This window comes from Emiliania huxleyi, assembly GCF_000372725.1.
Source record: "Emiliania huxleyi CCMP1516 unplaced genomic scaffold EMIHUscaffold_91, whole genome shotgun sequence".
Classification (NCBI taxonomy): Eukaryota; Haptophyta; order Isochrysidales; family Noelaerhabdaceae; genus Emiliania; species Emiliania huxleyi.
The window spans coordinates 320,377-343,934 of record NW_005195220.1 but is presented as its reverse complement, the minus strand read 5'-3'; the positions used below and the strand labels follow the sequence as shown (position 1 = coordinate 343,934).

General features: G+C 65.1%; 6 protein-coding genes across 6 annotated transcripts in view; 5 read left to right on the top strand and 1 right to left on the bottom strand.

Moving 5' to 3' along the window:
• Positions 1-991, top strand: part of EMIHUDRAFT_439052 (hypothetical protein) — a gene marked incomplete at its 3' end in the record, with an annotated part of 3,587 nt that extends 2,596 nt beyond the window's left edge. The window contains exons 5-6 of the mRNA XM_005757382.1: positions 299-399; positions 425-991. Of these exons, the coding sequence (XP_005757439.1) occupies positions 434-991 (558 nt within the window). The 5' untranslated portion in view covers positions 299-399; positions 425-433. The remainder of the gene's footprint in view (positions 1-298; positions 400-424) is intronic.
• A 361-nt stretch (positions 992-1,352) lies between these two features.
• EMIHUDRAFT_220491 (hypothetical protein) lies at positions 1,353-2,602 on the top strand (the record flags this gene model as incomplete). Its single annotated transcript, XM_005757381.1, has 2 exons — positions 1,353-1,539; positions 2,580-2,602. 2 exons carry the CDS (start codon positions 1,353-1,355, stop codon positions 2,600-2,602), a joined length of 210 nt encoding a protein of 69 aa, XP_005757438.1.
• A 7,117-nt stretch (positions 2,603-9,719) lies between these two features.
• Positions 9,720-10,184, top strand: EMIHUDRAFT_220487 (hypothetical protein; the record flags this gene model as incomplete). Its single annotated transcript, XM_005757380.1, has 1 exon — positions 9,720-10,184. The coding sequence occupies one exon, from the start codon at positions 9,720-9,722 to the stop codon at positions 10,182-10,184; it is 465 nt and encodes a 154-aa protein (XP_005757437.1).
• Positions 10,185-14,914: 4,730 nt separating this feature from the next.
• Positions 14,915-15,748, top strand: EMIHUDRAFT_220486 (hypothetical protein; the record flags this gene model as incomplete). Its single annotated transcript, XM_005757379.1, has 1 exon — positions 14,915-15,748. One exon carries the CDS (start codon positions 14,915-14,917, stop codon positions 15,746-15,748), a length of 834 nt encoding a protein of 277 aa, XP_005757436.1.
• A 690-nt stretch (positions 15,749-16,438) lies between these two features.
• On the top strand, positions 16,439-20,131 carry EMIHUDRAFT_220485 (hypothetical protein; the record flags this gene model as incomplete). The annotated part of the gene is made up of 14 exons (XM_005757378.1): positions 16,439-16,684; positions 16,757-16,787; positions 16,855-16,909; positions 17,053-17,116; positions 17,184-17,229; positions 17,304-17,474; positions 17,540-17,731; positions 17,850-17,874; positions 18,492-18,777; positions 18,885-19,016; positions 19,092-19,227; positions 19,308-19,493; positions 19,564-19,682; positions 19,754-20,131. The coding sequence occupies 14 exons, from the start codon at positions 16,439-16,441 to the stop codon at positions 20,129-20,131; spliced, it is 2,067 nt and encodes a 688-aa protein (XP_005757435.1).
• Positions 20,132-21,448: 1,317 nt separating this feature from the next.
• EMIHUDRAFT_453739 (ATPase) lies at positions 21,449-23,091 on the bottom strand (the record flags this gene model as incomplete). The annotated part of the gene is made up of 7 exons (XM_005757377.1): positions 22,785-23,091; positions 22,596-22,665; positions 22,422-22,520; positions 22,026-22,091; positions 21,865-21,938; positions 21,673-21,718; positions 21,449-21,625 (listed from the first exon to the last, which is right to left on the bottom strand). Coding segments are annotated over exons 1-7 (798 nt in total), but the record flags the coding sequence as incomplete, so codon positions are not given.
• Positions 23,092-23,558: the final 467 nt, after the last annotated feature.

Here is a 23,558-nt window from a genome sequence, read left to right as displayed (position 1 = left end):
TCCGGGGGGGACGGGGGGAAATTGGAGAGTCCCACATTTTGCCTAAAAGCCCCGTTTTCTACGATCCTGGTGATTTCATCGAAGGCGGGGCAAAGAGCACCGTTCGAGCCTTTAAAAGTGCCATCCTATTTTTTTGAACCACCGCGCGCCTCCTCTTTGGTCCCGAGCCACTGCAATTTCTTGGCCGACCATTGGCCCCTCCCGGGTTTGGCCACAGCCACCCCTCGCCACAGCCACCCCCACCCCCTCGCCACAGCCACCCCAGATCTCCCCAGATCTCGCGCCTCACGCCCTCTAGGCGATCGCGCTCGCCCAGGAGTACGTAGCCGAGGAGGGCCTCTCCCTCTCCTTCACCGTACAGTTCCGCGACCTCGAGGCACTACAGCCGAGAGATTGCAGCCGAGAGGCTGCCGCCGAGAGACCGCCGAGAGACATGCCGAGAGACATGCCGAGAGACATGCCGAGAGACATGCCGAGAGACATGCCGAGAGACCGCCCGCATCGCGGCTGCCTCGCGGCTGCATCTCGGCCGCATCTCGGCTGCATCTCGCCCCTCTCGTGCCCAGGACCCGTCTCTGCGCGGCTCGCCCGTCTCCACCTTCGTCCAGTTCATCATCGTGCGCGAGGCGTGAGGGCCAGTCGGCGGTCGGCGGCGGAGGAGGCGTGGGGCCAGCCACTAGGGGCGCCGTGTGTGCCACGACGGGGCCGGCGGCGGGCGAGAGGGAGCCCGCGGCAGGGAGCCCGCCCCCTCCCTCGGCCATTCCGACGGCCTCCTGTCTGCCCTCCAGTGTTCTCCCCGCAGCCGCCATGCTGCCGCCGCCGTCGTAGAGAGGGCCAACAGGCCTACGTTTTACAGGCGCAGAACGGCGTGGTCGCTTCGGGGCCGGGCGGACGCGGTGTGAGGGTGTGTCTGTCTCTCTTTGTCAGTGTGCGTTATCCTCACCAGTTGGGAGTTATGTATCTCGAAAGTTCCGAGAGCTGTCACGGCTGAGCTGACCCCGCTCCCCGCGGCCCGTTAGCCGTTTGGCGTTTGCGTTTCAGGCTCCCAGAGCGCAGAGGGCCTCTCGGAGAGGGTCCGTCAGCCCCGTCACTCGACGGCTCACGCACCTGACCACCGCCCGTCAGCCCCGTCAGCGTCACCTCACGCACCGCCACCGGCCACCGGGCCCGCAGCGGATAGAGCCGAGCCGTACGGTCGTGCTCGTGGAGAGCCGGGGGACGAGCTCCACGTCGGCAGCTGCGCCTTCCGCAGCTGCGCCTCCCTCGCCTGCGTCACCGTGCCAACCACCGCCACCGTCCGCCTCACCGCCTTCGAATCCACAACCACCGTCCTCCGCCTCCCGCCCAAGAGGATGCGCGACCTGCAGCGCTGGTACGAGGCGGTGGACGGGGCTCTGGCCTACAAGCGCTGCCGCCCCCTCCTCTACGGCTGGCTGGAGAAGGCCCAGATCGAGCTCGGCTCTTACGGCCCGGACGGCGCGGCGCGCCAGCGCGACCGCGACGAGTTCGAGGGCGACTTTGCGTCGGCGACTGCTCGCGGTCCAGACTGACATCAGGCGTGCAAGGTGTGCTCTTTTCCTATTCAAACGACAGACATCTCCCGCATACCACTCACCCTGCGATGCGCTTCGCTGAGACCTCGAGAGAGTGGTGCCGAAGGCGCTGTCCCCCGTATTCCCCCGTATTCCACTTTGGCGGCCGTCCACCAGGCAGCCATTTCCTCGTCCGCTCGCGCTTGCCGCGCCGCATTTCGCCCAACTATGCCGCATAGTCGGGCATAGCAATAGGCATAGCTGCACGTCTAGACCCCCGCGACGCCTATTGCTCACGGAACCCGCCGCCTCCTCACCACCCCCACCACGCGATGCGCCGCGCCGCGCGAGCTGCTGTACCCCCCATCTGCCTCGCAACGCCTGCCCACTCCCGCTCGCAGGTACAGCCGCTGCCATCGAGGAAGCCGCGAGACGCGTCCGCTGCTGCCCATTCCCCACCCTTGTCCCGCGCGACCGCCCTCCCTCTCTTCTGGCAAGAGAGCGACCCGCTCTCGCTTGCTCGCCAATCGCCGCCCGGCTCCAGTCCGAGCGCCGAGGACGCGAGAGAGCGCGCCGGCGGCCTCGTCTCGACGCTCACGCCGCCGACGTACTGCCCGTAGGCGCGGCTCTCCTCTCTCGCTCTCTCTTCCCGTTCAGCTGCATTCATTTTTTGTGTTTGTGCAGCCGCCGTGCCTGATTTCTTTTTATCCGTGTAGGCGAGGGTCGAGGGCATGGGGCGGGTTGGGGGGGGGGGGGGGGCTGCCGGGCTGGGTGGGTGGGTGGCGGGCGGGCTCCAAATCTTATCGTTTCGAGGGGAGATTCCCCGAGATTTTATCGTAGCCATATACCCCCATGTACCCCCATGTACCCCCATGTACCCCCATATACCCCATATACCCCCCAGACATCTTAATACCAGTTTTTCCCCCTCTTTCCCATGGTCGCGATCCCGTAGGCGCTTGCCTTTCCTGCTACGAGCCGAGATTGACCTGAGATTGATCCTGCCGAGTCAAGTTCCCGCCCCGCTCGCATCTCTGCTGCGTCTAGAGAGTGCCACTCTGTGTCCGTAGCCGCGAGGGCCACTCGAGAGCGCTGGCCTGCACCTCCCATCGGGGACACCACCCTCAACCGCTTCTTGACTCTCTGCAGGAATTCATTCGATCAACATGCGCAGACCTCCCGCTGTCCGCTCGCAGGTGAGTGCTTCGGCCCGTCCACGGCGCTTGCTGTCCGCGGCCGCCTCGACCGCTGCGAAGCCGTAGCTTGAGCCGCCCACGCCATGCTTCGCGTGGCCGTGTGCCGGATTCTCATTGCTGCTTCTTTGGTTGCGTCTTCGGATGCCGAGCGATCATGCATCACCTTCGGTTCGGACAAGGCCGACTTCTCGGACGGCTGGCTTCACTGTCCCGGCAACACGTTTGTCGATAGCATTCAATTTGAAGATGCAGTGCTCCAAGCGCTGCGCGGCTCGATCGAGATGCAGTGCTGCGAGGACCCGAATCACCCGAGCGCGGCGCTGAAGAATTGCGAGACGTTTTTGGTGGACGATCCGTCGAAGAAACACCGCTTCAACTCGGCGATCCTCTCCCGTGTTCGTGAAGAAGCAGACGCCAGTGGGGGTTGTCCCACCGTCTCGGACAGCTCGGGTCACTTTGACTGGCCCGGGGGTTCCCCCCTCCTTATTTGGCCAGAAAGTGACCCGAGCGTGGAATGGTGCTGCTCTTCGTCGCCCGAGAACCTGCTCGATCAGCAAAGTTGGTGCAAGCAGTTCGAATGGTGCTGGAAGACTGGCCTAGGCGGTTGTTGGAGCACGGCAAGCGCGCAATCTTGCTGGGTACCCAGACAATCTTGTCCGTGCTGGTCCGCCCGTGCTCTGTGCAAACCCGATGGAGATGACAGATGCTGGTGCGATGGTACGGCTCTGTTCCCGAAGCCGAGCTCCGACGTCTGCACACGCGTCCCTGCCTCCACGAGCTGCCCTCACGACGCCGTTGCCGAGCTCCACGCATCGCTGGAAGCGCCTCGCTTTTGCCCTGCGGAGAAGCCGACGCTGACCGGCCTCTACTTGAAAGAGCAGACCGGTGTCACAGCGGCGCGCTGCTGCAGCCGTGACACCGAATCCGTGAACGACGTCCAGGTGATCGACTGCTACGAGCCGCTCTTTGGTTTGGACGGAAGCGACAATGCGCCAAAGGCAAACTGGCTCACCGCAATGAACGCACCAGGCGCCTCGGTCTTTCTTGATTCCAACTCATCGATTGTCGTCAAGGAGCAGTGCTTTCTGCCTTTCGATCAATGCCGCGTGGAGCAGCTCAACCGCGACGGGGCCCTCGGTTCCGGATGCGAGGACTCCGCGAAACCGTTTGTGCTCGAGGACGCGCGAGATGTCAAAGATGGCATTCAATGCTGGTCCAATGGCCAGTTGAATCACGACGCGTGTCCTTCTGGGTACGCATGCTGCCGACAGGGCTGGGTGTCGGTGTCGGGCAATACGCAACAGATGTGCCAGTGCGCGGACGCATCCTGCGACGACCTTCCCGATACAGGGGGTCAACACAAGTGCATCAGCACCAGGATCGTCACTCCCTCCGACCCTGCGAAAATGAACATGAAGCAGATTTGTGAACTTTCCTCCACGGTGCGCCAGCAGTGCCCCAAGTCCTGCGGACTCTGCCAACCGGGCCCGTGCCCGAGCGGACTGGTTCCAACAGCGGCGGGCGGGTGCGCGCCTGCTCCCGATGGCACGGGCCGGGACGAAGGCAACAGCATCACGAAATGTCAAAACGAGGAGGGCGAGGAGGGCGAGGAGGGCGAGGAGGAGGAGGAGGACGAGGAGGACGAGCTTCCAGGCCTTCTCGGCCACGGCGAGGGCGTGCTGCAGCTGAAGACGCCGACCCGTCTCCCTTCGCTCCTCGGAGGCGAGCGCGCGATTAGTGTAGCGGCGTCACAATACTTCAGCCTCGCTCTCACCGCGGACGGCGCCGTTTGGTCCTGGGGCTGCGGCTGGCGGGGCATGGGACACGGCGATGACGAGGACCAGTGGCAGCCCAAGAAGAACGACGCCCTTGCTGGGCAGCGAGTCGTCGCTGTGTCGGCTGGAGCCTACCACAGCCTCGCCCTCACCACCGACGGCGCCGTCTGGAGCTGGGGCAGTGGAAACTTTGGCAAGCTGGGCCACGGCGACGCGCAGAACCAGCTGCTGCCCAAGAAGATCGAGGCCTTTGCCGGCCAGCGCATCGTCGCTGTGTCGGCTGGACAGTACCACAGCCTCGCCCTCACCGCCGACGGCGCTGTCTGGAGCTGGGGCCGTGGACACGATGGCCAGCTGGGCCACGGCGACTGGCAGAACCAGCTGCTGCCGAAGAAGGTCGAGGCCTTCGCTGACCGGCGCGTCGTCGCTGTGTCGGCTGGAGGCAGCCACAGCCTCGCCCTCACCGCCGACGGCGCTGTCTGGAGCTGGGGCCGTGGACACGATGGCCAGCTGGGCCACGGCGACGAGCAGCGCAGGCTGCTGCCGAAGCAGGTCGAGGCGTTGGCTGGCCAGCGCGTCGTCGCTGTGTCGGCTGGGACTAACCACAGCATCGCCCTCAGCCCCTCACTGCCGGCGGCGCCGTTTGGAGCTGGGGCGGTGGAGGCTCTGGCGAGTTGGGCCACGGCTGGACGCTGAGCAAGCTGCTGCTGCCCAAGAAGATCGAGGCCTTTGCTGGCCAGCGAGTCGTCGCTGTGTCGGCTGGGTGGCAGCATAGCCTCGCCCTCTCCGACGGCGCTCTCTGGAGCTGGGGCCATGGAGGTGCTGGCCAGCTGGGCCACGGCGACGAGCAGACCCAGCTGCTGCCAAAGAAGGTCGAGGCCTTCGCTGACCGGCGCGTCGTCGCTGTGTCAGCTGGAGAGTACCACAACCTCGCCCTCAATGCCGACGGAGCTGTCTGGAGCTGGGGCGATGGCTACCATGGCCAGCTGGGCCACGGCGACGAGCAGGCCCGGCTGCTGCCCAAGAAGGTGGAGGTGTGGGCGCCGGGGCAGTGAGCCCACGTAGCGGAGTTTGTTGAATTCCGCTCCAAAACGTCGTCCGCTTTCTCGGGGCGTAATTCGTCGCGCTTTCCGCACACCTGTCACCTCTCCTCGGCAGCGCGCTCGCAGTCGCACGCCCTCGCGTCAAATCTCAAAACACCGTCAAGCGTCATGACTCATGTTGCCCCCTTTCAGCGTTTCGGGTGTCCTGATTCAGATGCGACATATCCTCACCAGTTGGGAGTTATGTATCTCGAAAGTTTACGAGAGCTGTCACGGCTGAGCTGACCCCCCCGGGCCCGGCCCGTCAGGCTCCCAGAGGAGCGCAGAGGGTCCGTCAGCCCCGTCACTCGACAGCTCACGCACCTGACCACCGCCCGTCAGCCCCGTCAGCGTCACCTCACGCACCGCCACCGGCCACCGGGCCCGCAGCGGATAGAGCCGAGCCGTACACGGTCGTGCTCGTGGAGAGCCGGGGGACAAGCGCGACGAGCCCGCGCGCCGCCCGCCGCCAAACATATCGGCAAACGCAGCAGCGAGCAGGACCGCGACTTACTCTAGGTCTACAAGTGACTAGTGACAGGTGCCCCCGCCGCCGCACCGCTCTCGCCACCCGCATGCCCGCCACCCACGTCCGCACGCACGCTGCCGCCGCCTCGCAGCCACCCCGTCCGCCCCGCAGCGCTCCCTTCGATGGCGGCACACCGGCACCTCCTCGTCGGCGACTACTGCTGAATCGGAACCTGGCTCAGTCTGCCTTGCGCGTCCTCCTTTGCTTGGCTCCTCTGGCGGCGGAGGCGGCGGCGGCCGCCGGCCCGCCGCCACCGCCGCCGCTCTCGCTCCGTCGGCCGTGCACGAAGATGCCGGCGCCTACGAGCGTCAAGCCGTCTCGGGCCAACCGCCAGCAGACGGAGAGGGGCGAGGGGTGCGCGGCACTCGATACGGCTAGAGAAGGGCGTTGCAGTGCGCAGCAAGAAAAGGAAGGGTCGGGCAGATAAGGCCAACGGGAGCGCTCACCCATCATGCCGAACCACACGGCGGTGCAGGCAGCGTAGAGGCCCGTCTGAGAGCAGGTCGAGAGGCAGGCAGTGAGAAGTACGCGGCGGTGGTGCAAGAGAGCGTTGGCGGCGGCGGCGGCGGCTACTCTGGTGCCTGCTGCTTCTGCGGCACTGTTTGAAGCCACTTGTCGAGGCCGAGAGCGGAGTCGTAGGTATCGCGTAGGGACAGCAGGTCGTAGTACACCACGCACACACACAACGCCGCCACAGCGAGGCTCATCGCAGCAACACCCACCAAAGTGTAGCTCACCATGCTGAACGAGGGGGGCCAGGTACAGAGTCGCCCCTCCCCGGGGGCTCTCGATCGAGACCTCGAGAGATTACATCCCACACCGCCTGTGTTTCGCCTTCCTATCTATCCGGAGGACGTCGGCCCCGGGCTAGCGAGGCGCTTTCGTCGGCCTCGGCAACACCGAGCCCGGCACGAGCGCGGACGTCTTCGGCCTCGAGCAGCGCGACGCTGTCGGGGACGGTGACTTCAGGCTGCCGAGCGACGGCGGCGGCTACGTGGCGTACAAGAAGGCGGACTACGCGCACGCCCTCTCGCGCTCGGTGACACGGACGTACAGATGTACCTGTTTGAAACCTTTGGCGGGTGGTGCAACGCGGTCAAGCGGCTGTTCTACCAGATGAAGGACAAGGTGCGCAACAAGCTCTCGACGCGGCAGCACGAGGACGAGGCGAGCTGGTCGACGCGGTCGTGGCTGTCGCTGCAAGCCCAGCGCATGGTCAGTCGCGCTGCAGCTCGCGGCGGCGGATGAAATTGCGACCGAGCTCAGGCTCGCTGCGTGCGGCGTTGGAGGACGCCACCGTCGGTCGCCTAGACTCCCTTGCGTCACCACGTGCCTCCCCGTGTTTGTAGCCTGGCGTTTGTGCCCCGTTTGTGCCGCGTCCCGTGCCCCCGAGTTCATTTTAATAAGCAGAGTGAGAAAGAGAAGGACAAAAAAGGTAAAAAGCGCTTTGTGTGAAAAAACGATTACCTCACTCAGGTAGGTAGGGTAGGTCCGAACGTTCGATTCGCCCCGTCCGTAACGTCTAACCGCCCGCCGCGCATAACTGACTCCTCATCAGGACATCACCTCCCTGCTAACATACATAGGTAGAAAGGTGAAGAACAGCCAGGCTACCTCACGCAAACAAACTCAAAAAGAAAGAAAGAAAACGGACAAGCCAAGGGAGGCAAACTACGTGCCTCCCCGTCTTTGTAGCCTGGCGTTTGTGCCCCGTTTGTGCCGCGTCCCGTGCCCCCGAGTTCATTTTATATAAAGGCAAACTCTGTCAGCAGTCCGCTTGGTCGGAGTTTCTTTCACTGCAAATTCTTTCACCTGTGTCGAGCCTGTCTGCTGTGAGAGAGAGTTCTTTTGTTTAAATTCTTTCACTGAAAAAACGCGGGTCCGGCCGTTTCATTCCCTCCCCCGCTCGGCCCGGCGTGGCGCTGCCTCGTCCACACAAGTCACGGTTGTGTGTGCATGTCCCTCGCCGCAGCAGCGGCCTCCACAGCCCAAGGCCTCTTCGAGCCCACGGACGGCGCACCAACGCCGCGGCTGCCGCTCGACAAGTCGGCTCCACCCACCCACCGGCACGGTGCTCCCGCGGGCGACGGCACCGCCAGGCTTGCTTCCGCAAACAGCAGAAAGCCTAGCACAACCCGGAGGCGCCTCATCTCAAGGCGTGGCGCGACCCACTTGCCCTGGCGTCGCTAAGTGGATATTGGATCCCTCCTGGTGGAGAGCCCGGCCCCTGCCCCCTGACTTCATGCGCACAGAGCTTCTCGTGCCATCACCTCCTGAGGCATTCTATCACCGTGCCTGGCGTAGGCACACTCCCCGAAGCATCCCAAAGAACCGGCACTATTACGGGTTCAACCCCTCGGGGTACCGCACGTCCCTCGACCATCGAGGCGCCAGGGATAGCACTGCCGCAACCACGCCTCCTCAACCGGCGCCCTGTAGGCTTGAGGCCGCCTCTCCTGCCCCTCCCAGGCGCCAACTTTGGATCTGAGGGTCGCTGGCCAGGGCTCCACCAGGCGCCCGCCTCACGGAAGCACCTCGTGCTGCGCAGTCCCCATCGAGCGCCTCAGCTGCCCGAGGAGCTCTGGGCCGACTTCCCTCGCCCGGCGGCAGGACCAGGTGACACTAGTTACATGGACAGGAAGCTCGCCGACCCCCAACACACATGACTCGTGTCCCAGGTGAGGAGTGGATCCTACAGCGGAGGCGGCGCGAGGAGGAGGAAGGGGCGCTGTCGTTGCAGCGGGCGATCTTGAGGCAGTGCCACCAAAAAATAGCCTTCGAGGAGAGGAGGAGGCGAAACGGTGCCTTCATCGAGCGCACCCTTTCCTGGGAGCGACCAGCGCCGCGGAGGAAGCCCGAGGGGCTGCAATTCTGCTCGGGGGTGAGTATGAAATAAACAGAGGCGTCGGGTCTGCGCGACGACTTCACGGCGGCGGCGCGGGACGCCGTGTGAGGTTAGGCCGGTCGCCCCGCCCCCCCCCCCCCCCTTCTGGGACGCTCCTGAGTCGTTTCGCAGCTAAACTAAGAATGATAGCCGTGAGAGCCAGCCTCGTTGCAAGGACCGCAAGGGCCCGTCGCCATGTGAGCGGTACCTCCCATATGGGCTCTCCGCCCCCCGTGTAGCTCCCCGAGCGTGCGTGCGTGGGTGGCCCGGCTGGCGGCTGCCGGTGTGTGTGTATCCCTCAGGCGGCGGTGCTCGTGTCCATTACGTCGAACCCCGCGTCCTGATCCGTCGCTCGAGTCGCATGATTCGACCCGGCTCGGCGCCCAAAAGATGAGCACGACAGTGCAGCGCGGGCCCGAGCAGCCGCCGGCGGAGCACCTTCGAGGGCAAGACCATCCACCGCGGCGGGCCTCACTACATGTGAGCGCTCGGGCTCGCGACGATGGTATGCTGTTGGCAAATCAGGACACAGATCTCACACAAATATCCCTCCCTTCGTTTGTCTTTTCTCTCTTTTCCCAAAGGGTGGTAAAACGAGAAACACAGACTTGCGCCGACCCGGAGACTCCTTTGCAATCGCTTTCACGCGCCGACTTCTCGGGCTTTCCGCGCTGCAGCTGTAGACGGCGCCGCCGCAGCTCAGCTGCCAGCAGTCGTCGGCATGGCTCCTGAGACGCTGCCAACCTGGGCCGCGCCGGAGCTCCCAACCAAAGTTGGCGACGCCGGCGAGCGGCAGACTGTCAGGGCGTTCAGCCCTCAGAAGATGCTGACTGGCGGCCAAGTCGCCGTTTCTCTCGCCGTGTTCGTTCTCTCTTTTGTGTCCTTCATCAATGTCTTCAACATCTTCGACCTCGTCACCTTCTTCGCGATCGTCTACCTGCTGCTTCTCTCAGCTCTGCTGATCGCCGCTGCCATATTCCGCTTCAGCTTCCTGAGTAAATACTTCGGCTTCCTGAGCTGCTATGCGGGATGCGGCGTGCTAATGGTCGTGGTGGGTACAAACTCGCTCGGCATATACGAGATCTGGGGCCAGATCGTCGGCGGTATCTCCATTGCATGGGGTTTGCTCGAGATTGTCGCGCACTGCCTCTACTATCGGGGCGGGTTGATCACGCTGATGGACTAAATTCGTGTGCGGTCGGGAGTATGAGATACTGTCTAACGATGAGAGGCTGCGCTTGTGCGGCTCGTCACACGACAGTACTCTCCTCGCCTTGCTTGCCTTCTCGCACCGCGTCGCGTGCGCCGGGGCCGGCGTCGTTGTTGCACGAGTATATGGGCCACGATGTCTCAAATATGAGGGGTTTTGACTCCTACCGGCTCCTGACGCTATCCCTGGCAGCTCTAATGGCCAGGGTCAGTAGTGTTGTGATAGATGGTGCCCATACTAGCGCAGGAGCTGCCACACTCGCCCGGACCGTCCCCTTCTGGGGCCGGTTCCGCAGCCCGCGAGAGCCGACAGCGGGGCCGTGCCGCAGGTGCCTACTGCCGAGTGCCACAAACACTGCACCGTCCCGCCATCACCTACAGGCTGTCTTGTGGGATGGTTGGGATGTCCAAACGCCACCATCTTGGCTCTTGCGACCTCAAACCCTCGAGCTGTATGGGTGGTCCTGACGTCGACAGACGCCCGAGGACCATGGTGAAGCTGAGCCGGAACGCGTCGACAGGTCTCGCCTGAGCCCGTGGCGGTCGCCGGCTGAGTCGCCGTGCACGAGCCGGTACCTCAGGCGTCACCTCCGCAGCCTCAGTTCTCAAACTCCACCACCTCCGACGGGACACCTTCGGTGGCACGCATGCGGCGAGTTTGTTGCAGCCCCACAGCGAGCACGGCGTCGAGCCCAATCGGTCTGGTCGGTTCGCGGCACTCACTGGGTGCCAGGGAGTGCCGCCGACACGCGAGCGGTGCTTCCTGGCAGCGCGCGCCGGCTGTGGGGACCCGCTTTTTGGGACATTTTCGACGCTTTTGGCCCATATACTCGTGCAACAACCCTCGCCGTGGCGTCTCGCGCGTCCGCACAAGAGTGCCTAGTGATCTGCGCAATGGAGGCCGGAGCGACCGGTCTCGAACAGTGTTCGTCCCTCTCGTATCCTTTCGAAACGACGGTTGTCTCAGCCCACAGGAGACACCGACCGCTCGCACTCAGACTCGCACACACACGCTTGTGATAATATTGCTCCGTTGGCGTTGCGCGACCGGAGACGAGCACAGGTAAATAAATTAATAAAACGGACACCTGAGATGGGCAAAAAGGAACAGGTCCACGCCCGTGCGGTCTTTTTGCGGGGATTTCTTCGTGGGTGTGGTCGGCGACTAGAGCCGACGGACCCCTCCCGCCTCTCATTTGTGTCACACCACGCGGAACGCATCTCCATCGCTTCGGTCGATGAAGGGGGTGAACCGCGCCATCCTCGATCGCCGTGCAAAGCTCGCTTCCGAGCTCTCACGCCGCGCGTAGGGCCCTTAGGGGCCTAGAGAACACAACCCCCTCTCTCTTTTCTCCCAGTAAGCTAAAAGTACGTACACTGAGAGAGAGAGAAAAAGTGTGGATTTGGGCACTGGGGTGTGGAGGTGAGTGAGTACACACACACACTCACACTCGGGTGTACATCAAGCGCACCAACTTCCATGCACGCCTTCGCCTCGGTGCCCGCGCCTCCGGCGGACGCGGTCGGATCGCAGCGCCTACGTGATCGGCGTCTCACCGGCGCCAACAGGCGCCGCGCCTCCTCCTGGCGGCGCGCTCTCCTCCACCGGCGCGCTCTCCTCCACCGGCGCGCTCTCCTCCGCCGGCGCGCTCTCCTCCGCCGGCGCGCTCTCCTCCGCCGGCGCGCTCTCCTCCGCCGGCGCGCTCTCCTCCGCCGGCGCGCTCTCCTCCGCCGGCGCGCTCTCCTCCGCCGGCGCGCTCTCCTCCGCCGGCGCGCTCTCCTCCGCCGGCGCGCTCTCCTCCGCCGGCGCGCTCTCTGCCCCACCGTGGGTCTGGCGGCCGCGTGGGCGGCGCCTAGATAAAGGACGACTACCCCACCGGCTACGACGAGATGCTCTTGATCTGATCCTCACGGGGATAGCCCGTCTCCTCCAGATCGGAAGATTGCGGCGACCTCGAGCTGTAGGGCACACGACTACATACGCCCGCACCAGGGGGCGAGGGCCCGGGAACGGACAGGGGCCCGCGGTACCAAACATCGTCGGTGGGTGCCTGGCCGCGCTGCAGGTGCACAGCGCGCGCCGAGGGGGGGCACTTGCAAGTCTGCGCAGGGGATCACCCCGCCGCTCCCGGAGAGGCCCGCTCGCATGGCCGTCCCGCATGGCCCGCCGACGTGGCCGCCTCGGAGCTAGCTCCTTGTCGGCTGGTCGGCATGGCTAGCGGAGTGGCTAGCGACATAAGGGGCAGGGAGACGGTGCCCTGCGTGAGGCGAGATCGGGAAATTCGGTGGAAGCCCAGGGACACGCGAACTCGCCAGCCTGACTCAGGCACCTCTCCCCAGAGGGGCGGGGGAGCGGGGTTATACCGAGCCAACCGGGCGTAGCGCGCATGGCCATCTGCCGTGGCCGCCTCGGAGCATGGCCACACCAATGGCTAGCTCCTTGGCGGCTGGGCAGCTTGGCTAGCGGGTAGCTCGGAGGTGTAACGAATTGACACCGGTCGGGGGGAAACCTCTTGAGATTAATTCTAGCCGCCTCGAGAGAGGTTGCCTGGCTTAGTGGGGCGGATCCCTGCGAACCAGTGCACCAGGGTTCTCTTCCCTGGGGCCGTAGTTCTCGGACTAGCACACAGTCCGACCCTGTCCTTCGTGTGTTTTCCACGCTAAGATCTACGTCTGAGGCGCCAGCCGCGACGGCGGCAGGAGGCGAGGCGAGCAGTAGTGCTCCAGGAGGCGAGACGGTCCTCGGGCGGCGCGAGCGAGGGGAGGCGCTCGACGACGAGGCGCCGACCGTGATGGCGGAAGGCGGCGAGGCGAGCAGCAGTGCCCCTCCAGCGGCAAAGAGGAAGAGAGGACAGAAGAAGACGGGAAGGAAAGCCCAAATGGGAGCAGATCAGATCAAAAACGAGCGCGCTAGCGAGAGAGAGGGAGCGTGAACGGTGTGGCGTGAGTCTGGGTGGAGCTTATGTGTTGTCGAGGGGACAACGTCGAGCCGAGTGCGCGCTTGGCGAACGCCCCTCAGGTGCCTGCGCGCCAACCACCCCCGGTGTTTTGACACCATTATTCAGTATATTAACCTCGCGGCCGCCTAGATAGACTGAAAGACTAGACACCGCAGGATCGAGGCCACGGCTACTGCTGCTGCTGCTGCTGCTGCACTGGTTGGGTAGTAGTCTAAGTTCTGAGCCTCGAGGCTGAGCGGGTCTAAGTGTGACTAGTCACGCTGGGGTGCTTACGCGGTCTAAGATCAGCGAGAGCCTCTTACATCGGCTAAGTCGGCCGTGGCACAGCCTGGGGCCAAGAGGCTCCCACCGTGATCAACGATACGGCGCTAGCCCCCAAATTTTCTTCGCCTGCGGCGGGCGCCTTCTAATCCGGATCGATCCTTCTCATGCTCAGCAATCGCCGCCTCAGCATCCTCCTCTTCCGATTCTCGTTGCTCTTCTTGAGCGCAATCTTCAAGCCAAACAGTTCTCACAAATAGCCTCAAGCTCAAACAAACGCATGTCAAGGAAGCCTGTGTATGCTGGTCCTCTTTGAACGATCCGCGCGTGAGGTAGATCTAGCATAGGGCCTTGTTGGCAGCAGCCAGCTTGTTGCGCTGCTTCGTTGCGATGAGCTGATTGGGATCGCAGAAGTGCATGCCAAGCACCGCCACGATCTTGAAGCAGAACACATCGCAACCGCATCGTCCGCACTGCCATCGGCATGCCGCGCCCGCCGCTTCGCCGCAGCCGCCTTAAGACACGCATAGCGGCAGCACATGGTACGGTGCGCGTACTTGAGCAGGAGTTGCGCGCCGCAAGTAGCGCACTGGCCCTGGGACAAGGCGATATGGCGTCGTGCGCGGCATACGTTGGTCGGGACGCGTCCAGGTATTTTTCGGGTAAACCTGGACTTTTGGCGGTATACCCGGGTTTTACCCGGATTTGGCCTTGTGCCGTCTAAGTTCATGGCCCCCGACCATACAGCGTCTAAGTCCGAGCCCGGCTCCGTGCGGGGGCTAAGTTGAGCGCTCGCTCGCTGCAGAGGCTAAGTGTAGAGCGACCCTCTAGCCCTACTACCCAACCATTGCTGCTGCTGCTGCTGCTGCTGCTGCTGCCAGATACGACTTCCCAAACCCGCCGCCCGCCCGCCCGCCCGCCTGCCCGCCAGCCTGCCCGCCTGCCCGCCTGCCCGCCCGCCCGAGCCCACCTCACCCAAGCCGACCCCGCCAGCACATTCAACATCTAGGCGCTCGATACCCCCCCTCGCTGCCTACTCGCTGCCTCGAGGGAGGAGGGGAAGAAGTAGGGTTGAGCCAGCCTCGCCTTCCAACCGAGGCCCCTCCCCGAAAGGCAAGCATTAGACCCATGAAACCGAGACCCCTCCCCCCCCGCCCCGATCCCCCCACCCCCTTGCTCCCCTCCCCCCCCTCGGGAGGGCCGAACTGAGGCGCCCGTGGGGACCCCACAATTCCCTTCCCCCCTCGGAGGGGGCCGGACGGAGGCGTACCCCGTGGGCCCCGCTCTTTCCCTCGCATAGCGGCCACTCTTCGGATCGCTGGTCGAGCGACCCGGGGGATGCCCCGCGCGCCTGACCCAGGCGCGAGAAACGAATCTGCGAGGCGAGGCCGCTCACGCGGCCCGATGGGGAGGAACGGGGCGAGCCCCCTCCAACCCACCCGCGCTAGGTCTCGGGGGACGAAGGGGTCACACCAATCCTCGCAGGATGAGCGGTCTCGTCTGTCGTGTCTGCTTCGAGGAGCTTCCCAGCTCGTGTCCGGACACCGAGGCCGGCACCGGCATGATCCAGCCGTGCCTCTGCTCTGGCTCTGCGCGCCTGGTGCACCGCCGGTGCCTCGACACCTGGAGATCCACAAGGCGCGGTAACGCCTTTACGCACTGCGGGACGTGCAGGTTTCGATACCGGGTGGTCACTCGCAAAGCCAAGCCGATTGAGCTACTGGCCTACCGCTTGACGATAGCGCGAGACATTGCTCTCCTCGCGTCGATCGCCTCGTGCCTAGTTGTGCTGTGCTCCGTGATCGCTGCGTGGCTGTCGCGCGAGGTTGAGGAGCGAGGAGGCACCGACAGCCTCGCCGGCCTGGGCATCGACAGCACCACTGCCCGGCAGCTGACCAGGCTGCTTTTGCCGGGCGCCGGGCTCGATGCGCCAGACGGCGACAGCGCGGCGGCGACCGGCGGGTCGCTGTCGCTGCACAACCCTGCTTGCCCGTGGTCCGTGTGGCTCGGCGCCGGTGCGCTGCTTTTGTGTGCGCTGCTTGGAGTGGCGTCGATCCTCGCTTGGGCGCTCGGCCTGATCCCCGACGACTTTGAGGTGCAGTGGCCTCGGAACTGCCAGTGCTTCGTCTTTGCCGGGCCTCTGGTGCTCCTCGCCGCCGCCGCCCTGTGCGTCTTTGGACTGGTGGTGGGCGTCTCGATCGCAACGCGGCTGCTGCGGCGCGGCTTTGTGCGCCACGCCGAGGTTGCGTGGCTGCGCGACGAGACGAAGCGGCATGTGGTGCAAGACCTGCGAGGCGTAAACCAGGAGCGAGCCGGCTGACTGCGGTCAAACGATTCAAGTCCTCTGCCTTATTGTACTCATCTGAGAGAGAGAGAGAGAGAGAGAGAGAGAGAGAGAGAGAGAGAGAGAGAGAGAGAGAGAGAGAGAGAGAGAGAGAGAGAGAGAGAGAGAGAGAGAGAGAGAGAGAGAGAGAGAGAGAGAGAGAGAGAGAGAGAGAGAGAGAGAGAGAGAGAGAGAGAGAGAGAGAGAGAGAGAGAGAGAGAGAGAGAGATTTAGCAATACCAAACGACTCTAACGAACAAAACGGCTAGTTCCAATTCTCACTCACACTCTGACACGCTAATCTTGAAAACGCGTCCAACGGAGCTCCGTGTTGCTCCCAGCGCCCTCCCCCGCGCTTCCTGCGGCCATGGCCGGTGCTACTACTCCGCCACATCGAAAGTGGACTCTCTCACAGACCAGCGCACAGCGCCGGGACGCACAGCGCCGGAGTGGTTCGACTCCACACAAATCCGACTATCCGAGACGGTGACGGGATGCTGTCGTACACGATCGAGGGGTCCCGTACCATGCGGAATCGACTCTATCAAGTGCTCAAGTGCTCAAGGCTGTGAAGTGAGCAGAACATCGCTTGGCACAGACTCAACTTCCCGCAGACTTCCCGGTCGAAACGCGTCAAAGGCGGGCACTTCGGGTCGGCGGGTTTCGACGCACTGTTGGCCGCCAAGCATGCCGGGCTCATCCCTCCCGCACCTCGGTGGCGAGGTGCCGGACATCCCCGTCCCGGTGCCGGACGAGGTCGCGCGGCTTGCTTTCGAAGTGGCGAGCTCCGGTGCGTCTCCGCTGCCCACGACGCCAGCACGCAGCAGCAGCGCAAGCACGTTGGCGCAACTGCGGCACATGCACATGCGCATGCACATCAGCATGCACATGTGCATAAACCACAATCTGGTGCTCAAAGAGCGCGCCACGGCCGTACTAGCGACTGGGCAGTGAGTAGGCTAGTGACCGCATGCGCGAGGCATCATGGAAGTGCGTTCGCCGTAGGCACTCTCCAAGAGATGGTCAAGCTGCTGCGGTGCGCTGACCGGCAACTCCCTTGCAAGTGTGACTTCGTCCGACATATGAAGCTCCGCTCGCCGCAGGCGTCATCCGGCACTATGGCAACTCCGCGACTCCGAACACCGGCAGCCTCTCCACGTTGCCGCCCAGGCGCTGACGCTGCCACGCCCGCCCCCTCACATTGCCATCGCCCGTCCCGTAGCCACCGTCGGCCCCGTGACCATCCGCCCCGCTGGTCTGTCCAGGCCGGCCAGCTTCCGATGGCTCAGCTGCTTGTGAAGGAAGGAGCCAACCTCCACGTCCGCGACCGTGAGCAGTGGACTCCTCTTCACTATGCCTGTCATGGTGCCCTTCGCCCCCTCCCTGTCAAACTCTGCCTAACCATTGCGCGTACGCCTTGCCGGCACACAAGGCACGTAAAACGCACGCACGCGCGAACGCAGCCGTCGGCACTGCCAGTGCGAGAGTAATGGTCGCTACACGTGTGGGCTCACGCCAGTGACTCGGTTAGGTGGATGCCTTGGTGTCGCAGAGTGGCTGCTACAGGCGGGCGCCGCAGTCGGAGCGGAGGCGGCGCTGAGCTGGCAGCCACTGCACTGTGCGATCGATGCTGGCCACGCTGCTCTCGTGCGCTTCGTGCACGCACGCGGCGCCAGCCTTGAGGCGATGACTTCAACTGGCCACGGCGCGTTTTGCCAAGCTAGTCGAGACCGTGCCTCCTGCGCAACCGCTTCCGTCACCACTCCCTCCTTTTCGACTCCTCATCAGGCGTGCTTCACATCGCTGCCAGCCGGGGCCATCTCGAGCTGCTTCAGTGGCTCCTCGCCTCTGCGGGCGGGCCGCAGTGGCTGGCCTATGCCGCACCAGAGGGCGGTTGGGACCCTCTCCTCGTCGCCGCGCATGCTGGCCAGCTCGACGCCGTCCGTTGGCTCTTGCAGCAGCGGCGCGAAACTGGCGACGGTGCGCAGTCCACTCCGCGCCAGTCAACTCAGCCTAGACACCCCCCCCCCCCTCCCCCCCGCCCCTGCCCCCCCTTCTGCCCCGCTCCTCCAGCGCCGTATCCTCCCTCGCTCCTCAGGCGCTGAGAGTGTTGGCCCAGGAGGGTGGCGTCTAGTCCATGCAGCAGCTTCCGGCAGCAACGTGGAGACGCTCCGTTGGTTGCTCGCACAGCCGCAGACCTCCGCAGACGTGATACCCCTTCCGCGTGCCGACGTGTTCTCCACGCAGCTTATGAGACTTCCGCGCGCCCTCGTGGATAGGTGCCTTTTATCCGGCAGCTGACCGACGATGGGTGGGGTCCGCTCCACGCCGCCGCTCACACCGGCCGCCTCGCCGCGGCGCTACTTCTCATCAAGAGCGGCGCGAGTGTGGACGGCACAACCGCAGACGGTTGCACCCCACTCCACCTCGCTGAGTCGGCCGGCCACGCTGAGCTTGCACGGCGGCTGCGGCGTCTTGGCGCGGCTGACTCGGTGAAAACATCGCCTCCGGCCATTCCGCCCGCGCTTGGCTCGCTGCGTCTCCCACGGCGCAGCTTTACCTCCAAAGAGTCCGCAGGTGCGTTCATTGGTTCATCTGCCGCTTAAACGACGCCCGAGATGCTGCAGCCCGCGATCGAGCCAGAATTATGCCAAGATAAGCCAAGTTCGTTTTCCCGTGCGTGACCTCCCCCCCCCCCCCCCCCCCGCTTGTGCGCAGCGGTTTCGGCCGCTTCCCCCAGCGGTGGCCGGTTGGACGACGTCCGCGCTTTCAAGCAGGCCCTAGCTATCGTCCCTCCGGCCGCCGCCCCCGGTGGCGGCCGGTTAAACGACGTCCGCGCCTTCAAGCACGCCCTAGCTATCATCCCTCCGGCCGCTGCCCCCGGCTTGGCCGCGCCGCCGAGCCGCCACTCGCCTCGTCCGACCTCTACGCCGCGACTTCCTTCGCCCGATCGTACCCGTGGCTTACTGCCCCACTCGCCGGTGGGTGCCAACGTTGGCCAGACGTTCATGATGGCGCTCAGGCAGGTCCGCCCGAGATGAGGCCGAGATGCGGCAATTCCCGGCCAAATTGTGGCCGAGACCGGAGGTTGGTTTGCTCGCTATCGAAGGGCTCATTATACGCACATGCGCAGGCGCTGGGCCCCCGCACCGACCCGCTCTCGGCGCGGCGGCTGCCCGTCAGCTCGGCAGAGGGCGCGGCAGTGCGGCTCCAAAGCGCGTGGCGGCGCGTGCTTGCGCGGCGCGCCTCGCTCGCCAAGCAAAAGGTGTCGGCCGCTCGTCGCTCAGGCCGCCAAGAGGGGACGTAAAGCGGGGAACAATGCGGACCGTAGGTGCGCGAGCTGATGGCTCTCGTGGTGAGGGCCGAGGACCGGCAGGCGCGTCGCATCCAGGCGGCGTGGCGCGCACGCATGGCGGCGCGCATTGCGGCGCTCGAGCGGCGCCGGGAGGCGGCCCGAGAACGACGGCTCTACGCAGGTAGCCGCCGAGCTACTGCTCGAGGATTGGTTGTCAAACCAGCGTCGCGTCACCCACTCTAGCCCCTATCGCGTGGATAGGCAGCGCTGAGCTGGCTGAGATCCTGCGCGCGCAGGGTGCGCGGCAGGTGCGCGACGCCCTCGACCGGCAGCACCTCGCGACGTCGCTGCGTGGCGAGCTGCGCGCGCTGATGGAGAAGGGTCGCGTGTACCCGCTCAAAGACGGTGGGGAGCTCGTGGCGTGGGGCGTGAGATACCTCTACATCGGTTTGCTCCAGATTGCTGGAGATTGGGAGACCCCGGATAGCATGCAGAGGTGAGGTTTTGATATTGATAGGCCTGCGGGCCGGCCAGCCGGGTCTCTGCTATCAGCACGTCAATCGAAGATACGTCCCGTTCGGCAAGGTGAAGAGCATCCCTTGGGAGGCCATCGCCACGGTCGACGCAACCGACGAGGTTGACGCGCCGAACCCAGCGGGCCGGGCTGTCGATGGCGCGGCCCTTCACACACGGCCACGCATGAACAGGTGGTCTGCATCGAGACGGTGCAAGCGGCGCGTTACCACTTCCGGCCGATGCCATCGAAGGATGGGCTGCCATCGGCGCGCGAGTGGGCGCTACGCTTTTGCCAGCTCGCAGACATCCTCGGCCACCGCTATGGCGGCGCGGTCGGCGAGGTGGCTTCCGCCGCAGAGCTTCCGCACCACGAGCCATGGGTGGCCGCCCTCGAGGGAGAGAGCCCCACGCCTTCGGAGCGGTCGAGCCGCTGGCGGCGCTCGCGGCTACGGGGACGCGGCCAGGCGCGCGCCTCCAAGGCGCGGATTGGGGGGGCGGGGAGGGTGGCGCTGCTTGCGGGGCAGGACGGGCCGAGGTGCGATCCGCCGGCGGTCGTGCACCGCATATGAAAAAAGACGGCTCGGGCTCTGGCAGGCGGGGGGGGGGGGGGGGGGGCTCCCGCGGGGCCTCCCGACGCGCACGCGCATTGAGCTGTGACACGGGTGGGCGTGGTCGCTCTTCCAGGAGCCAAAAACGATTTCTTTGACAGACACAGAGACAACCCGGCTATGGAGTTGCGCGGATGGTGACCGGTCTGGGAGTGACAGTGTGTGGTTCTCCGAGGTTGGTACCCGGCGGGCGGACGCGGGCCGCGGGGCGCGCGCGCGCGCGCGGTGCGCATTTTGTGAAAGTTCCCTACTTTTGTTTCTAGCTGATAGACACACACACACGGACGCATTACAACTCAGCTCAGCTCCTCTCCACACAGACATTTGCACGCACAGAGCAGCACGCCTTCCCTACTAGTACTCCGCCTGCGGGCCGCACATCTCGGTGAGCCGCGAGAGAGTGCGCCGGAGCATGAAGGCCTCGTCCTTGGCCGTGAAGAAGGAGGCCAGCTCGCCGTCGACCGAGTAGCGGCCGCCGACGGGCGCCACGCTGAACGGGAGTGAGGCGGCGCCCGCGTCGTCGACGGCTACCTCTGCGCCGGCCATCATCGTGTCGGCGCCGCCTCCGTCGAGCAGCGGCGAGAGCAGCTCGGCTAGCGGCGCCTCGGCGGCGACATGCAGGGCGCAGCGCGCCTCGTACAGGGCGTCGACGAGATACAGCCGAGAGATGCGATCTTGCCGAGATACAGCCGAGATCTCGGCGCGCCTCGTACAGGGCGTCGACGAGGAGGAAGAGGTGCAATCTCCCCATATCTCCCCATATCTCCCCATATCTCCCCACCTCGTACAGGGCGTCGACGAGGAGGACCAACCGGCGCGCCTCGTTTCGCTGCCGCACGTGGAGCCTCGGCACGCCGTTGAGGTACACCTACCCTCGGGCGATCTCGGGCGATCTCGGGCGATCTCGGGCGATCTCGGGCGATCTCGGGCGATCTCGGCACGCCGAGGCCCACCGTCCGCACTGCAGACGCGAGATATGGGGAGATACGCCGAGATTCGGGGAGATCGCACCGTCCGCACGGCAGACGCGAGGGCGAGGAAGTCGGGCGCGCCACGCGCCGGCTCGCCGGGCCTTGCCTCGCACAGCTCCGCGAACTCGAACCACGCAGCCTCTCCCGGCGCGGTCCTCGCCACCCGCAGCTGCCGCCCAAACCCGACCTCGAGCTGCAGCGGCGGCGGCGCGGCGCCCGACCCGAGCCTCTCGCCCCACGCGCGCCGCAGCGACACGCCCGCCGAAGCGCCGTGGTAGAACCCTCCGCGCGCGCGCGGCGCAAACACCCTCCCCTCTTCAGCAGCGCCGCAAGCCTCGGCAGAGAGTGGAGCCGGCGCGCCATTCGGCGGGCGCAAGGTGCGGTAGTCCGCGGCGGCGGCGAGGGCGAGGTTCGAGAAGCGGGTGTGGATGAGGGCGACAAAGGGCAGGAAGTACTTCCGGTTGAGTCCGCGCTCGTACAACGCCTAAGAATGAGGGAGTGACTAACTAGTGACTAACCAGCACTCCGAACCGGCTCACACTCCACGGTGAATCCGTCCCCCGCGCTAGTGCAGCGCCTCCGCGGGGCGGTTCGACGTGAAGAGGACCGTCACGCCTCGCGCGAGTATGGAGTAAGAATGAGATAGCAGCAGCAGCAGCGGCAGCAGCGGCAGCAGCGGCAGCAGCAGCAGCAGCAGTGTGTAACTAAAGTCTTGTGTCTAACCTAGCCGTCACACCTCGCGCGAGGAGCAGGTCGAACAGCTGCCGCAGGATCATCGCGTCGGCCACGTCAGTCACCTGCATTCATCCAAGCAGATGCGATCTCCCCATATCTCCCCATATCACCCCGTATCTCCCCATATCTCCCCATATCTCCCCAGCCACCTGCATCTCATCCAAGCACAGCAGCGAGTCCGCCTCCACCAGCTGCTGCGCCACAATCTCGAGCGGCTGCGGCTGCCGTGGTGGCGCCACAGCCTCGCCCGCCTCTCCGCCGCCCCCGCCGCCCCCCTCGCCGCCCTCGCCGCCCTCGCCGCCGCCGCCGCCCTCGCCGCCCTCGCCGCCGCCGCCATCCGCACTCGCATTCCCTGGTGTCGCCACCGCAGCCGCCGCCTGCAAAGCCTCCTCCGCCGCCACCCCTGCCTGCGCCTTCCGCGCCGCCGCCGGCGGCGGCTGGGCAACCCCCCTGCCCGCCTGCTGCTGCGCTTGCTGCTGCTGCGCCTGCATCTGCTGCTGCTGCTGCTGCTGCTGCTGCTGCTGCTGCTGCTGCTGCTGCGCCACTCTCGCCGGCGCGGTCAACTCTGCTGGCAAGTCCCCGAAGCGGTAGATTGGTAGCCCGCTCTCTGTCAGCACGACTGTCTTCTCACGCGACTCGTGCACCTAGAAGGTTCCTAGAAGGTTCCTAGAAGGTTCCCGCTCCGTCAGCACGACTGTCTTCTCACGCGACTCGTGCACCCGATGCAGCCGCTTGTGCACGTCGATCATGAGCTCGTGGAAGTGGAGCCGGCGGCGCGGGCCGCGCAGGCTGCGAAGGGGTGGGGGTGGAGGGTGAGGCTTGCGGCGCGCGACGCCGAGGCTGCGACTTCAGAGGCGGCGGCAGGAAAGCGTTCGGAGTCTCCTGGGAAGGTCTAGAGCGTGTCTGGCCTGGTCTCGTAAAAGAGGTCCATCAGCATCGACTTGCCACCCCCGACCGGGCCGTGGATGTACGCACCCGCCGCCGCCTCGGAGCCACCGGAGTCGGCAAGGGTGCCGTCTTGCAGGCGCTGCAAGGCCTCTGCCGCCGCTCGCTGAGCCGGGTCCGGGCGGATGCGGCCGCGGGCGACGGCGGCGTCGTAGCTGGCGAGCAGCCCGCCCGGGCCGCTGCTCCGCCATCGGGAGAAGTTACGGAAACAACCGCGAAGCGGCCGCATCGGTGTGTGAGAGATCTTCAAGACGTCGCGCGCGCGAACTCCGGTCGCTTCCGAAAGAATTTAAAGAATTTTACTATAAAAGCCCCTCTCACAGCATTGAGAATGCGCACCGCAAAGGGATGCCAGAAGGCCTGAGGGACTGGGAGAGAGGCGGACTGCTGGAGGCGATCGCTTACTATAGATCGAAGCTAGAGGCGGTGGTCTTCATGTGGGTGCCAGCACACGTGGGAATAGCCTGCAACGCTTACGCCGACGCGGTGGCGACAGCACACCTCGGGGATAACGACACGGAGGACGCCTCGAAAGTGGTGCGGGAAGCGGTGCGGACGCGGCCATGCATGTACACGGTGCGAAGGGAGGCGGCAGAGAACGCAGAGAAGAGGGAGATAGTGGACCGACGGACGTACGGACACATGTGTAAGAGCGCGCACGAGTGGGTGTGCGAGCAATATCGAAAGACAGTGAGGCCGGGGTCGCACACGGCAGGGGTGGCGGGACGGTTGTGGAG